The sequence below is a fragment of the Alosa alosa genome, chromosome 13 (genome assembly GCF_017589495.1).
Source record: "Alosa alosa isolate M-15738 ecotype Scorff River chromosome 13, AALO_Geno_1.1, whole genome shotgun sequence".
NCBI classification, from domain to species: Eukaryota; Metazoa; Chordata; class Actinopteri; order Clupeiformes; family Clupeidae; genus Alosa; species Alosa alosa.
In genome coordinates, this window is record NC_063201.1 from 1,605,766 (window position 1) to 1,621,559 (window position 15,794).

The 15,794-nt window shown below is 40.3% G+C and overlaps 2 protein-coding genes across 8 annotated transcripts in view; one reads left to right on the forward strand and one right to left on the reverse strand.

Moving 5' to 3' along the window:
- The window catches only part of LOC125305748 (cation channel sperm-associated auxiliary subunit beta-like), a 116,046-nt gene extending 113,456 nt beyond the window's left edge, over nt 1-2,590 (reverse strand). The window contains exons 1-6 of one of the 3 annotated variants that reach the window (XR_007195458.1): nt 1,958-2,590; nt 1,688-1,748; nt 1,085-1,164; nt 783-929; nt 443-497; nt 171-290 (exon numbers count right to left, since the gene is read on the reverse strand). Coding sequence is in view for 2 of the 3 variants with exons in the window: in XM_048260675.1 (XP_048116632.1) it covers nt 171-290; nt 443-497; nt 783-929; nt 1,085-1,164; nt 1,688-1,748; nt 1,958-2,011 (517 nt within the window). In the remaining variant the exon portion in view is untranslated. The remainder of the gene's footprint in view (nt 1-170; nt 291-442; nt 498-782; nt 930-1,084; nt 1,165-1,687; nt 1,749-1,957) is intronic. The other 2 variants (XM_048260675.1, XM_048260676.1) reach the window with 2 other exon arrangements.
- Nucleotides 2,591-12,409: 9,819 nt separating this feature from the next.
- Nucleotides 12,410-14,795, forward strand: LOC125305750 (glutathione S-transferase kappa 1-like). Of its 5 annotated transcripts, none has more exons than XM_048260678.1 (8): nt 12,410-12,506; nt 12,995-13,066; nt 13,150-13,231; nt 13,417-13,545; nt 13,668-13,813; nt 13,982-14,098; nt 14,196-14,289; nt 14,654-14,795. In XM_048260678.1, exons 2-8 carry the CDS (start codon nt 12,995-12,997, stop codon nt 14,701-14,703), a joined length of 690 nt encoding a protein of 229 aa, XP_048116635.1. In that variant the 5' UTR covers nt 12,410-12,506; the 3' UTR covers nt 14,704-14,795. The 5 variants fall into 5 exon arrangements, with proteins under 5 accessions (XP_048116635.1, XP_048116637.1, XP_048116636.1 ...); XM_048260680.1 differs by having other exon boundaries at nt 12,435-12,506; nt 13,413-13,545; XM_048260679.1 differs by lacking the exon at nt 12,410-12,506 and adding an exon at nt 12,513-12,771.
- Nucleotides 14,796-15,794: the final 999 nt, after the last annotated feature.

The following is a 15,794-nucleotide window of genomic DNA, read 5'->3' on the forward strand; positions in this document are numbered from 1 at the left end:
GAATGCTGCCACTTCAGAGCGGCCAAAGCGTCCAAATCTTCCCTGTACTTTTTTGACAAGCGTCCTTGACGGGGCAACCCGAGCTTCTTTGGAAGCTCAAGTCGGCGGCGGTGTATACGTAGAGTAACTCTGTTAGGTTTTTCCCTGTGGGCCAAGGTCACTTCCCTCACCTCGGGCCACATCTAGCAGTGTTCCCTTCAGCGTCTCAAGCAGCTTAGCTTTTGCATGTAACGCTTCAAAGCCTTGGAACATGCTAATCTCAAAATACCACTGGTCCACAGGGGCGATCTCTATCCAGGGACAAAGCAAAGTATAGGATGCAAAAGGTTGGGAGATGTAACAATATCAGCCATAATGAGAATGCAGATAGATGGATGTAAGCATAATTATAATTCACAAGATAAGATAAGAAAGACAAAGTCAAATAGGGACACTAGGGCACCTGTCATGATAGTTATGTTGCGTCTTGGCACAGTGGCACGCCATTTGGTTGTATTCTGACAAAACAAACAATACAAAGTGAGGGAGAGAACAGCTAAAGAAATAAAGAGTTAATGAGCACCAAAGAAAACTGAAAACTCTAAAAAGAGTTTAATAAGGGGTAATAAGGAGAAGAGTTTAATCAGAAGTAATAAGGAGAAGAGATCATTTCTATTTTTTTTTTTTTTATGTGTTAGCGATTGAAAAAGTAACTTGTAAGCTAAATTTTACACAAGCATCATAGCACAACCTCACAGAATAGAAACAAGTATTTCAAACAAATTACTATGACTCATGCTTACTATGTTTAATTCAAATGTGAAGGATAAGACATTGGTGCGATTGTAGATCTCTATCTTGGGTAGCAACCCAGCTGCAGCATACAGTTTAAGCTGGTATGTAGACTGCCGACTTGATCCTGCATTAGTGGCCAACATGCAATCCATTACCTGCATCCAAAGGATGGTAGAGACATTTACCAATCTTTTGAACTGTTTATTTTTTCGTAGCCAACAAGTACATTGAAAACTGGCTATCACCAAGTAGGCCTATGTCTGCTAAAATGAATAAATAGTATGTGAACAACTAGTTCTCCATGACTTACCAAATCTTCTAAACCCAAGTATAGTCGATATCTGCCAGTTCCAGTATCATTAAAACACTGAATAAAATTCTGATCTTGTTCTAGAAAGAACAGAAACCAAAGATTAAAATCGAAAAGGCCTTCATGGATCACTTTAACGTTAGCTGACTACTTTATTTATTATCGGAACGTCACACATTACCAACCGTCAGTATGTACACGTGTCACTTAATATTAATTTCTATACAAACCAAGACAGCGGATTCCTAAAGAAACGCAAGCACCCACACCATAAGTTTATGTAAATTAGCTATGCACCAAAAATGATACTTTACCGTGACTCGAAGGGCTGTAAACAGTGTTGTAAGACTGTGTTTACAAATCCGCTTGGGGCTCCAGTGGAATTTTTAATTGCGGTGAGAATTCTCGGGCTAACCGCTGATGTGCCTTGAGAAAGGTTGGGAATAAAGTACCTAGCAGCCCAGCACTAAACTAAACTCCGAGCGTGGTAACCCAAATCGGATATTTCAGGCAGTAAAAGCCCCGGTAAGAACCAAACTAAATTTTGTACTGCTTTTGTACTTTAACTTTAAGTTAAGTTAAGTTAACATTAGGCCTACTCACCATTTGATTCAGCACACACGGTATGAATTCCATTCAATAAAATGGCAAGAACCAAATAATCCTGGTGATAATATGAATACAACATGTTTAATAAAACACTGTGTAAGCGTGGGGTTTTCTTTCGCATAACGTAAGGGTTTTCTTTCGCATAGCATGCATTTGTTTCTTATCATTAATGTTACAGGAACTTAGCTAGTGCTACAATTAGCCAACAAAACTAGCTTAAGTTACATTAACTAACATTAGCTTGCAAACAGTAAAATCACCCACCTTAAATGAAAATCTGTTCCAAAAATGAACCATGTTTGAATTCACCGACAGCATGGGAGTTAAAATGCAAGTGTGGCGCTTGCTACACTTCCTAAAAGTCGGATTTTCTTCTTATTTGGAAAAACTCCAAACTCACAGCTAACGTTAACTCTGCTTAGTTGCTATGTAGATTCCTCTTTGGTGGACCTTCTAAAGCGCGCCACTTTTTCCAACTGAAGTCTACCGTTGGTTGGTTCAGTCAGAGAATGTCTAGTTCAGTTTTAAAAATATAGTCCAGGCAATCTGTGAGAAAAAATCACCCAACCCAAAACTAATTGCAACAGTAATGCAATTTTTGTTGTATTCGGTTCATGAAACCTTCCCATATCACATACCAAAAGTCCATGAAAATCCAAGTGGTGGAACATTGTCAAAATTGGAATTATTTGTGCATAGGTCAATGGCGAAAAGCTGCACCTGTGGCAGTTTTATCGAACTTTCATAGTACAGGGGATATGTGAAAATTAGGTCAAATTCTTTCATATAAGCATGAAACTTGGTGAACTTGTACAGTTTGGAGCCCTGAACATTTTCAGATATGAAACCATTATCAAAAAACCCTAATGATCGCCGTGGCAACTATTAATTCCATTATAACTGAATTACGAATTACTGAATTCTTCATTATATCTCCTGAACCAAACATGGTATCTCAGAACAAGTGATGCCTACAGGGATGAGCAGTATTTATTGTACATGTATTCCATATTTCAAATACAAAATATATTGTATATTCGTAATTTGTATTTGACTGGGTTGAATAAAATGACTTCGTATTTTGTATCAAAATACTTTATAGGTATGTATTTTTGTAGTTTAAAATATTGACAAATATTTTTGGTAAAACCAATACTTTTGGTGATGTGATGACATCATAAAAGTGCAAAACAATGAATGTAGCCTCTGACTGGTGCTGACTTAGAAATTTGCCCACACTTGTGATAATATTGAGATTCAGGAAGATGATCCAGTGCAAGTTGAGTAACTTTAGGCGGGTCAATATAGGGTTCAACATCGAAAAAGTTTTTTTATGGATTCTGGTACTGTTAGGCATGCTAAATAACATACTAAAAATCTAGTAAAATCTGACCTTGAGAAATGGGTCATTTGGGGGCAGAAAGGGGTCATTTGGGGGCAGCCGTGGCCTACTGGTTAGCACTTCGGACCTGTAACCGGAGGGTTGCCGGTTCGAACCCCGACCAGTAGGCACGGCTGAAGTGCCCTTGAGCAAGGCACCTAACCCCTCACTGCTCCCGAGCGCCGCTGTTGATGCAGGCAGCTCACTGCGCCGGGATTAGTGTGTGCTTCACCTCACTGTGTGTACACACTGTACTGTGTGTGTTTCACAATTCACGCATTGGGATAAATGCAGAGACCAAATTTCCCTTACGGGATCAAACGAGTATATATACTTACACTTTTCAAGATGGCCACCAAAATGGCTGCCAAGAGGTTAGAATGGCTATGGGCCCTATCATGACAGTCAACAGCACAGCAAAGCGCATAATCATCACGATGCAACACGTATTTCTATTATATAGTTTTTCGTCATGCCCGTCTCTTTTATTGAGCAACGCACCAAGGGGTGTGGCAATTAATGACCTAAGGACGGGTCTAGCGCATTATCTAAAAATCGCTATCTTACACTACCTAAAACGCATTACGCCACTGACCAAGAAATACCTGGTCAGAAATCCATGGCGAGTTGTTTATATGTTATTTTAAGAGTGCATTATCAACAGTGATGGGCGGGTGCACAACTACACCCTGCTTTTCTCGTCCACAGGAACGTGCACCAGCGCACATCCATAAAAACATTATAAATTACACTATTACAATGGGGAACATAATTATAATAAAGATATCGGGAAATACGTCTCACAATGAGTAGTTATTCACCATCATTTGCAAATTGTTAATGACAATTAAAAGTGAATGGGCGAGAGGCACATATGGAGCACAGCTGAAGACGCACTGTCACGAGATGTAAGCAACTCCTCTGCAGGATAAATGTCCTTAGGTTTCTTATTTAGTCATTTAAACACTATTGGGGTAAGTGTTGCCTTTTTCAGGCTATTTTGTCAATGGTAACCTATTGTCAGTCAATAGTGAGAGTAATTAACTGTGTATAACTGTTTTGTCGTTGACTATGACACCACGGAGAAGTTAGTTTCACTTTGCCAATGAGTTAAAATAATACACGAGTGCAGATGCGTTTTAAGGATGTTACACCCAAAACACACCCATGACTAATTAAGAAACATAGATCCACCATTTTTGCGCCAGGTGCGGGACTTTTGAAAACAAAACCACCCCCAATGTGGACTGGACAAACCCCTAAGCTATTTGATAGTGACCATGCGTATTAGACAAATATAGCCCTATATCTCAATTACTATTCAGCCCACAGGGGTGAATCTGAGGTACAAGGTACAAGGTACAAGGAAGTTTATTGTCACATGCATATAGTTACTGGAAGTAAGAAATGCAGTGAAATTATGTCTGGTGTCAGCCTATTTGTGCAAAGTGGGGGGTAAAAAAAGTGCAGTAGAAGAGGGGTTTAGTAGATTAAGTGGCAAGGGCTGCATAAAAGGTGGGGGGGGAGGATTGGGATTGGGTGGGGGCACCAACAAGGAGCACCCAAGAGCAACAGGGGCAAGGAAAACTCCCTTACCAAGGAAGAAACCTTGGGCAGATCCCACGGCTCAAGGGGCTAACCCAACTGCCAGGGGTCTTGGGTGTGTGTGTTGGGGGATGACAGGGGAGATGGGATAGTGTGCTGTGTATGTGGGGAGAGGGGCAGTGTGCAATATGTGTGTTGGAGAAGCTTCCTCATGAGACAATGTGCTCTGTATTGGGGGGGCAGTGTGCTGTAAGTATGTTGGGGATGTGTGTTGGAGAAGCTTCCTGATGAAATAATGTGCTGTGTATGTAGGGGGGCAGGGACTTACTATTGCAAGCAGAGTACTGTATGTAATGTATGTGAGTGATGACAGTGAAGATGTGTGTGTGGGCGGGAGGGGAGTGGAGCAGTGACTGTGTGTGTGTGTGTGTAGTGTGGGTAGGTGGGGGCAGTGTGCTGTAAGTATGTAGAGGATGTGTGTTGGAGAAGATCCTGAAGACAATGTGCTGTGTATGTGGTGGGGGGCAGTGTGCAGCAAGTATGTAGAGGGAGGCTTACTGTAGCAAGCAGTGTGCTGTATGTATGTGAAGTGATGACAGTGATGATGTAAGTGTCTGTGTTGGGGGGCAGGGACTTACTATTGCAAGCAGAGTACTGTATGTATTGTAATGCGGAGTGATGACAGTGAAGATGTGTGTGTGTGGGCTGGGAGGGAGTGGAGCAGTGACTGTGTGTGTGTTGTCAGTGTGTGTGTGTGTGGGTAGGTGGGGGCAGTGTGCTGGGGCATGTAGAGGATGTGTGTTGGAGAAGATCCTGAAGACAATGTGCTGTGTATATGTGGGGGCAGTGTGCAGCAAGTATGTAGACGAGGCTTACTGTAGCAAGCAGTGTGCTGTATGTATGTGAAGTGATGACAGTGATGATGTAAGTGTGTGTGTTGGGGATGGGGGTGGGGGGCAGAAAGGCTAGGCAATCAAGGACATGGGTAGATGGAGGAGAAATCAAAAATAATAAATAAAAAAGTGTGCAAAAAGTTGGAGAAAGTCAGATATGTGTGTGTGTGTGTTTTGACGTGTGATGAAATAAGAAAATAAATAAAAGGTCTGTAGCATAGGGAGAGAGATGTAAAAGTGTTAAAAGTCTTGTAGGTGTGTGTGGGTGTGTGTGTGTGTGGGGGTCATGAGTGCTGAGGAGTGAATGAGTGCAAAGTCAGTATAGTGTGAGTTCAGAGTTGGGAAATGTTTGAGAGTGCTGAGGAGTGAATGTGTGCAAAGTCAGTATAGTGTGAGTTCAGAGTTCGGATGGCCTGGGGATAAAAACTTCTTCTGAGTCTCTCAGTTCTGGCTTTGTGACTACATAGGCGTCTTCTTGATTTCAGCGGTAGGAATAATCCATTGTTAGGATGAGAAGAGTCCTTCAGAATCTTTTGGGCTCTTAGGAGTACTCTTCTGGAATAGATATCTTGTAGAGCAGGGAGTTGAGTTCTTATAGTATGTTCAGCTGAGCGCACTACTCTCTGCAGAGTACTACAATCTCTAACTGTGGAGTTCCCATACCAGGTGATGATGCTACCAGTTAGAACACTCTCAACCGCTGAAGTGTAGAAGGCCTTCATGATGGATGTAGAAACTTTGAATTTCCTTAGCTGGCCCTAAAAGAAGTAGAGTCGTTGTCTGGACTTCTTCAGAACATATTGAGTGTTAACAGTCCATGTTAAGTCTTCAGTAATGTGGACACCAAGGTATTTAAAACTTGTGACTCTCTCTACAGGTTGCCCGCTGATCATTGGTGGGGTGTAACTGTAGTTCTGCTGCTGCCTTCTGTAATCCACTACCATTTCCTTGGTTTTATTGATATTCAGTGTCAAGCTGTTAGATTGACACCACTGTGCCACCTCATCAACCTGATCCAAGTAGAACTGTTCATTGTTGTTACTAATCAGGCCCAAGATCACTGTGTCATCTGCAAACTTGATGATGGAGGTATGACTACTGTTGGCTTTGCAGTCATGTGTGTAGATGTTGTACAGCAGTGGACTCAAAGCACAGCCTTGGGGAGCACCAGTGCTGATGGTTAATGAGTCAGATGTCAGACCCCCCACTCTAACCACTTGTGAACGGTTTGTGAGGAAGTCAAATATCCAGTGACACAGGGTGGTGTTCAGTCCTAAGGCCTTCATCTTTGTGACCAAGGTGAGAGGTACTATCGTGTTGAATGCTGAACTAAAGTCAATGAACAGCATCCTCACATAATTCCCATTCCCCTCCTCCAGGTGAGTTAAGGTGGTGTGCATGAGGTTTGAGATGGCATCCTCTGTAGACCTGTTGGCTCTGTAAGCAAATTGGAGGGGGTCGAAGGAGGCAGGGAGGGATGAGCAGATAATGTTTTTCACAAGCTTCTCAAAACACTTCATCACTGTAGACGTCTACTGGGCTACTGGGCGGTAGTCATTCAGACATGATGGACTTTTGTTTTTCGGTACTGGAACAATAACAGACTGCTTGAGGCAAGTAGGAACTGTCTCTTGAGCCAATGATGTGTTAAAGATATAAGTGAACACAGGAGCTAACTGAGCAGCGCAGGATTTCAAAACCCTGTTAGAAATAGTGAGCACAAATGATGGTCAAATTAAATAATAATATGATTTTAAATGTTAACATTGAACATTTTGGAATGCTCTACCTTTTTCAGCGATATATTAAAATCAATGTGTTTTAATACAGAGTAAATGCAAAACAGGAATATGTACCATGTCCAAGGCACGGAGGAAGATAATACTTACCTGGTATTATATCTCATCTAAAGGGCATATGCTTTTAGAAAATTAATCTGTTTTCCCTGGAAATTAATCTGTTTTCCCTGGACATTATAGGCCAAAATGTATCCACTTTACACTAGATTCGCCTTTGCAGAATAGAGGGCAATGTATTGTGCATGGCATGGAGGAAGATGGGAAATGTCTTGAATTGTGTAATGTCTTATCTAGAGGGTATATGCTTTCAGAAAATATATAGTTTAGGGTGTTTCATTTGTTTTCCCTTGACTACATGCCAAAATGTATCCACTGTACACTAGATTCGTCAATGCAGAATAGAGGGCAATCTGTTGTGCATGGCATGGAGGAAGATGAGACATGTCTTAACTGGTGTTATATCTCATCTACAAGTAATATGCTTTCAGAAAATATATAGTTTAGGGTATTTAATCTGTTTTCCATAGACAGTATAGGCTAAAATGTATCCGCTTTACACTAGATTCACCTATACAGAATAGAGGGCAATGTATTGTGCATTGCATGGAGGAAGATGGGACATGTCCTAATTGGTGTCACATCACTTCTAGAGGTTATATGCTTTCAGAAAATATATAGTTTACGGTATTTAATCTGTTTTCCATAGACAGTATAGGCTAAAATGTATCCGCTTTACACTAGATTCGCCTATACAGAATAGAGGGCAATGTATTGTGCATTGCATGGAGGAAGATGGGACATGTTCTAATTGGTGTCACATCACTTCTAGAGGTTATATGCTTTTAGAAAATATATAGTTTATGATGTTTAATTTCTTTCTCTTAATAGTGCAGGCCAAAATGTATCAGCTGTTCACTTGATTCGCCTATGCAGAATAGAGGAGTATGTATTATGCATGGTATGGAGAAAGATGGGACATAAGTTGATTAATGCTATATTTCATGTACAGGGCATATGCTTTTCGAATATGTATAGTTTTGGCTGTTCTATGATTTTGGTAAAACCATGACCCATGCATAGGCATGCATTTTAATTATTAATCTTAAACTATATTTATTAGTATAGCATGCACCTTTTGCCAGACGTCACAACAATAGTCACCTCTTTGGAGGCTAGTTGCAGTTATCTGCACCTTTCTGTCAAATTTGGACATTATCATGTCCATCTTTAACTTTATAATTTTCCTTCATTCATTCACTTACAGTACATAAACATGCTGTACTGTCTGATTACTGTTTTAGCCAAAATTGTGCAAAGTAAAGAGGCATCATACAGGCCCCTCTGATTGGACAGACAGTCTCTCAGTCAACCCCCGGGCAAGAGGTCAATTATAAGTCTTGGAAAATGATGGACTGGTACATGTGATATACTGTATATGATTCAGTGACCTCTAAATCAGACCACCAAAACACTTTCCTAGGCTTAATAATGCTTTTAAGTTAAAACTATGTGTTTGTACAACTTTAACATTGTGGAACACTTACATGCAAAAACACACTGGCTCTATTTAAAGACTTAACAACCATTTCCATTGATTCAAAGAGGCCAAAATGTAAAAATAGACACCAGTTAGCAACAAACCAGTCTGAAATAAGCCTGAGAAATGTACTAACTCTTTGAAAATAAAAGAATGTTCCTCAACAATGCAATATTCTAAAATTCCATGTTAAGTTAGATGGGGTCAGATATTCTTTAGAATGCTTATTCTACAACATTCTAATTACAGTTTTGTCAGTATTTGCTGAAGGATAATGCATAAAACAACCCTCATTTTAACATATTTCCACCAACTGGATTTTCATGGACTTTTCATGGACTTTTACTATGGTGTTTAGATCATCAATTGAAATATAAAAATGTGAAAATAAATTCTGTTGCAATTAGTTTTGGGTCAGACCTCACTTTGCCTAACCTGACCCTAGCCAGATGAATGTCGTTCCGCTTAGCTCCGCCTAGCTTCACTCACATCCATCTGGGACCTCTTCCATTGAGAGTGATTTCTCCAACCAACTTTATGGTTTAGCCAATCAGGACGCAGGGCGGGAGTTTCATAGATGTGACATAGCGTAGAAGCTGTGAGTCTGTGAGAACTGTGAGTCTGTTATTAGCGTCACGGGTTGGCTTCGATGTGAGTGGTTGAAGTAGCACGTCAATAGATGACGGACAAGTGGCTTATTCAATCATATGCAAGCATTTTTTGATTAGGCCCAGCCTTCTGAAGCAACACTTCAATGGATCGGTTCCAGGTGGATGAGTGGAGCTAGGCGGAGCAAAATTCATCTGGCTATTGCCAGGTTACACTTTACCTGGACTAATAGGCTACTTCACCACTGAGACAACAGACTGCTAGCAGTCAAGGAAAATGGTTAATTATTGCCATGTTTTAGGTTGTACCAATATGTCAGACTGAGAAAAACATCTGGTGTAGGTATCACTTCCAAAAGTTATTAAAAAAACAGGGAGAAGGTAGCCTAGAAATCTAGATGCACCCCTAGGGCTAGTCTAGCAACTCTCCGTTGGCTTGTGAGCTCCAGAAATCGAAACTCAATCAGGCCAATGAAATCGTGTATAGAGTCGTTAGGTGGGCTTAACTTAATGATTGATGGCAGAGTTGCAACGGTTTGGCTTGAATTCCCTGCTACTTGAAAACAAATAAGATGGATGTTGCTGTTGGCGAACAGTGTGACATGAGTTAAGCTTTTATAAAGTTGGCAAACGTAGGGAGATAACCGTATTGTTTGGATAAGAAGCTCAGTACACCTTACTGTCTGACGGTAACTCATAAGCAAAACCTAGCATACACGACCGTATGTTAAGGTAAAGCATTACACAGAGGCAACCTAATAATAATAAAAAAGTAAACCTAATTTTTAAAAAACGGCACTAATCATTTCAGAGGTTTTCGATGGATTGACCGTAGGTCAGAAAAGTGGAAAGAAGATTAGCTTCAAGGCTATAACTTTTTTGTTTTGTTTTAGCATGACTATTTTTGAAGATAATCAAGTATGGTAGCTTCAACATTAACACGACTGGGTGAGGATGATAGTAATAATAATACATAAATAAATGTTTAACTTTGAAGGCGAAGGAAATGTGAGAAGAATTTCTGTGTATCTATCATATCAGAGCCCGTCTACGGAGAGCCTTGCCACTCCGTATTAAAGGGGTGGTTCAGGATTTTGGACATAGGACCTCATTTCCAAATAAGCAAGTGTGATATTTATCAGTGGAGACCGTTTTCAACATGTTTCATCCAGTCCTTCTAATTGCAGAGTTAGCGGGTGCTAGGCTAAGCGCCAAGTCAAGCGGTATGTGCTAGCCTGCCACTAAAAACAGTCTTACCCACTCCAAAAGTACACCCAAGGCAAATAAATTATAGCGCCAGACTATCGATGTAAATGTCTGTATTGATAGTTTTATTTCTAACATTATTCTATCCTTGCATTTCAACGATCGCATTACATTTTGAGGGACTAGTGTCTTAGCTTGGCGGAATTATACTTGCTACAGTTAGTAGTACTAAAAAAAGTAAACAGTAAAGCGCACTCCAATGGGGATACCTAGTAGTAGCCTTGGTAATATCAGTCCGCCGCTGAGATGCAAAATGACTACTACCAACTTCAGGGAACAAAGTATAACTATTGCAACGCGATGCGAGGGTAGTTGTATTTCTTACACTATTCTATCAACACAGACATTTACATCGATTGTCTGGAATTTGCCTCGAGTGTCCTTTGGAGTAGGTAAGACTGTTTTTAGTGGCAGGCTAGCACCTACCGTTGACTTGCGCTAGCCTAGCACCTGCGAACTCTGCAATTAGAACAACTGGATGAAACGTGTTGAAAACGGTCTCCACTGATAAATATCACACTTGCTTACTTGGAAATGAGGTCCTATGTCCAAAATCCTGAACCACCCCTTTAAGTCCCATTGTACCGAATTTTGGATGCAGTTCCACCAGAGTTCCACTGGGGGCGATCGCCATGAGTGCAGAATGAATGGGAGTCAATGGAGCTAGACGGCTAAAATTGTCTCTTTCACCTGATTGTCGTTGACAAATCTTAAGATTTGATTGTATTTTGTATAACTTCAACATGGGTTATAGGTCAAAAGTTGAATGAACGAGTACTTATGTCCTTTTGATTTCTTACAGGTTGGGTCGTTGTTGCACATAACACGCTAGCATTGTGCTAATGAATGACGTCATTGACACATTTGAAAGGCTTTTAAGAACAATTAAGTGACTTTAAAAAATATAATACTCAACCAAGTGTATTTTCTTTGCCTCCCCTTTCGAATACAATACTCAAATTACTTGGAAAAAAATTATATCCCGAGAAAAGTGGATTTTGAGGGGTACAGCTCCATAGACCTCCATGCATTCTGTACTCGTGGACGAGCGCCCTCATGTGGAACCACAGAAGGAACTGCAACCAGTTCAGAAACCGGAGGTTTTCCGAGAGTGGCAGTTCTCCCCTTATTAGACATTCTCTGATCGTCATGATTCATCTCAGTTAACTATGGACCCTTTCAACAAGGTAAACAAAAACAATGCTTGAACGTTCTATTCATCCTAGTTTTTGAGTTTTTGTAACGGCAGGAATAAACACACATGGTAACAAAAATATTCGAAACATGTCTAGCTTTACTCAACACATTAACACTATGATACAGTGTGATTGTAAAGTTGTATGGTTCACTGTGTTCAAAGTCGATCTTAATAACCCTCTACATCTCGACCAACTGATGGTTGTTATGGGAAACTAGTTAGCTGTCGTCTAGCGGAAAGTTGTAGTCCACAAAGTGCTCTCACACAAAGTTTAACCGCATCAAACTTCTACCCGCTCAATTGTAGCATTCTTTATACGAAAATTTATATTACAAATTCACGGACAACATATGTTCACATTCATGGCAAAATTCAAACGGGACCAGAAAATAATTATTTTCTCACATTCACTTGCATTAACGATTTTAGAGGTCCAGCGGGGATAGCGGAAAGGGCGGGACTTACCAGCTCTCTACAGTAGGTGGCAGTAATGATTTAAAGAACTTGGACTTGCAATCGGTAAATCGAAAGAAGAAGGGAGGTTGCTCCTTTTTTACAGTCTATGGGGTTGCTCACTCCATGAGAGGTCAGTCTCTGTCTTTTACTGTCTCTGATAAAGTCTCTGGGAGTTCTTAACTTTGCCGATCCCTTTAATGTGGAATTCTCAGAATTTCGAGGTAGAAACATTTAGCCAAGAGAGATGACTGACGGCTAATTTGTAGGAGAGTTTGACTGCTTCACTTGCCATTCCATTATCGTGCAACTAGTGCAAATGCAGCCTTGTAGGCTATTTTGAAAAAGGGGACGCTCGTAACTTTTCACAACTCAACATTTCGTCTCTTAAACGGTATGTAAGTATGGCTTGTTCAGATTACAGAATTGAATTTCCCCTGGGGATCAATAAAGTATCTATCTATCTAGAACGGAATTCTACCAAAAGTTGTTGTCACATGCATGGTTTGGTTTGGTGAACCTTTACCTACTTTCGGATGGTCCAATGGTTAACAACAACCTGTTTAAATGACAGCTAGGTTGCTTGTCATTGTCTTGAATAGACTATTTACAATTCTACAGATGGCCAGCTCCAGAAAAGTGTTAGAATTGTTCTACGACGTTGTATCTCCTTACTCTTGGCTTGGATTCGAGGTTTGTAATAAAGTTTGCAACAGCTATAGACTGCATGCTAGTTTTCAATTGTATGAAGATTTCTACTTTATCGGTGGTTTTAGGTGCTCTGTCGCTACAGACATGTTTGGAACATTGACCTCAAATTGCGACCGGCCTTCTTGGGAGGCGTTATGCAAAGTTCAGGTAGGATCCTTCTTTCATTAATGAAATATAGCCTAGTGTCACTCGTTTGCAACTGTTGAGCAAATCGTGCATGATCTTGTGCAATTGCAATTCGATAAATTCCGATTTTAATAAACCTGGCCATTTTTGCACTTAAGAATCTGTGCTTGCTTGTTTGTTTCTTTGTGTATTTGTTGTTGAGAAAGGTAACAAGCCTCCAGGTCTGGTCCCAAATAAGTTTCTGTACATGACAAAAGACTTGGAACGTCTCGCTCAGTATTTCAAAGTACCCCTGTCCTCTCCATCAAACCCTTTTGAGGCCATGTTTGAGAAAGGTAGCCTTCATCTCTCTTCTATTCTCTTTGTTGATGGTGCCTCAGTATACTGTCCCACGAAAACACTCTCTTGCCAATAACTCTCCTTCCCTCCCTCTCTCTGTGTTCCATCTTCTGGTCAGGTTCTCTTACAGCCATGCGCTTTGTGACTGCAGTGGCTGAGAAGGAGACAGGTGGAGATGCCCAGGTGGAGAAGGTGTCCAGGGAGCTGTGGATGAGAATCTGGAGTAAAGACCAAGACATCACCCAGCCTGCATCACTCATAGAGGTACCGCACGGAACCACACCTCATAGTCCTGGTTTCAGCATACTCTAGTGACTTATCCTCCACTGCCAAGATCATCCCAAATAATGATTTCATTGTCTGGGAGTAATTGTAACTGACTGTTCTTGTTTCTTGTAAATGGTACTGAATTATTCCCCCCCCCCTCAACAGGCGGGTCTAAAGGCTGGACTGTCAGCCAGTGAGATTGATGAGTTGCTGAAGTTGGCCCAGTCCCAGCCAATCAAAGACAAACTTAAGGCCAACACACAGAAAGCAATGGGTTATGGGGTCAGTACCATGACAGTGGTCAATCCTTTGTGTTGAATGATACAAATGTCGTTTTCATGCCTATTGTCTTTATCTACCAATTCTCTCATCTTTGTAGGCTTTTGGTTTCCCTCTGATTGTCTGTCACGTGGATGGCAAACCTGAGGCGTTCTTTGGCTCAGATCGCTTTGAGCTGTTGGCCCACTGCATAGGTCAGGAATATTCCATAAAAATGAATTCCACTAAAATGTACATGTTTTGTTTTAAGATCTCTATATGTTGTTATGACTCATACCAGTAAGTGGTTGTTAGCAGATATCGACATGATTCTATAGGCATGATGTTATCAACATTTGTATAATTAAAGCTAATGTTACTTAAGGTGTTAACAGCCATTAACATTATTTTTTTCTATATTTGTTAATTATTATGATGAAGTGCAATTGAGTAACAACTAATTGTTGCCATGGATCATTTGTTGTTGTTGTTCATGTAAGATGTAAGCTATGTATCTCCTAATCGGCGAACCACAGTGTACACATCATTTCTCAACTTGTCTAATCTTCTGTCTTTTAGGAGAGAAGTGGGTGGGGCCACAACCAAACAAGCCCTCTGCCAAAATGTAAAACCTCCTAGATTACAGTATCACAGTAAAAACTGTAACACAAGGACATAATTATAGCATTTATTTAAAATAAAAAATGATTTTGTGACATTACAGCCATTTGGAAATTCAATTTTTTTATATGATTTAATAAATCTACACAGATGAGAAGAATTCCTAGTGCTATAGGTAAGGGATTTCACACAGCGGCCAATCAACAAGCAAGCCTATGTACCGTCAAAAACAAATCACTAACAAATCAACCTAATCATCTGGCGTCCCAGACCGATCCCCTCCACAGTCATGATGGTTTCTCTGCCAATAAATTCTTTGGTCATTCCTCTTCATTGCTGTGGCTGTTTATGAACTGATCAGCAAAATAACCATACAAATCGCAAACCCTTGCGGGAACCCACAAATACCAACAAATCATCAACAAAGTTCGGGAGAAAAATCCCAATTCATCTTTAATTATCAAGCAACATTTAAAATGCTGATTGAGTTGGACATTCACTGTGTGATCATAGCAGAAAGGTGTAATGATATGATTGCAGAGGCACTGAGTCTTACGTGAGCGGGCACATTGGTAAACATAACAGTGTAGCACTGTGAGCACTTGTTGCCTCAGGTGTTTTATCTGCCTGAAAATGTAAATAAATAATGTACAATTGCACCCACATTTTGGATTACTCTAATGCTTTGTCACGCCACGTATGCCCCCATGCAATTTGGGAGGAACTACACTACCCAGCTGAGCAAAACTATTTGCATACAGTTTTATGTCCATTGCAGGTAGAGGCCTACTGTTTTACCTGTTGACTCTCATAATGCCGTCAAAAAAATATTCCATTGTGTAGCCGTCTTTAGTTAAAAAGAAACAGCGCTGATATTACAGTGTAATTTACATGAACTTGTAACTCAGTATAGTGAATTAAAACTTTTAATGTAGTTTACTTCACATTTATAACTTATGATGTGTAAAGAATATGTTGTATAAAGACAAAACAGCAATAATCCATTATGGTTTAAAAGGACTGCACTCTGAATCTAAATATATTTATCCTGTATCATCAGAGGATCATAAATGCGATGATTTTCATCATAGTCTAACAG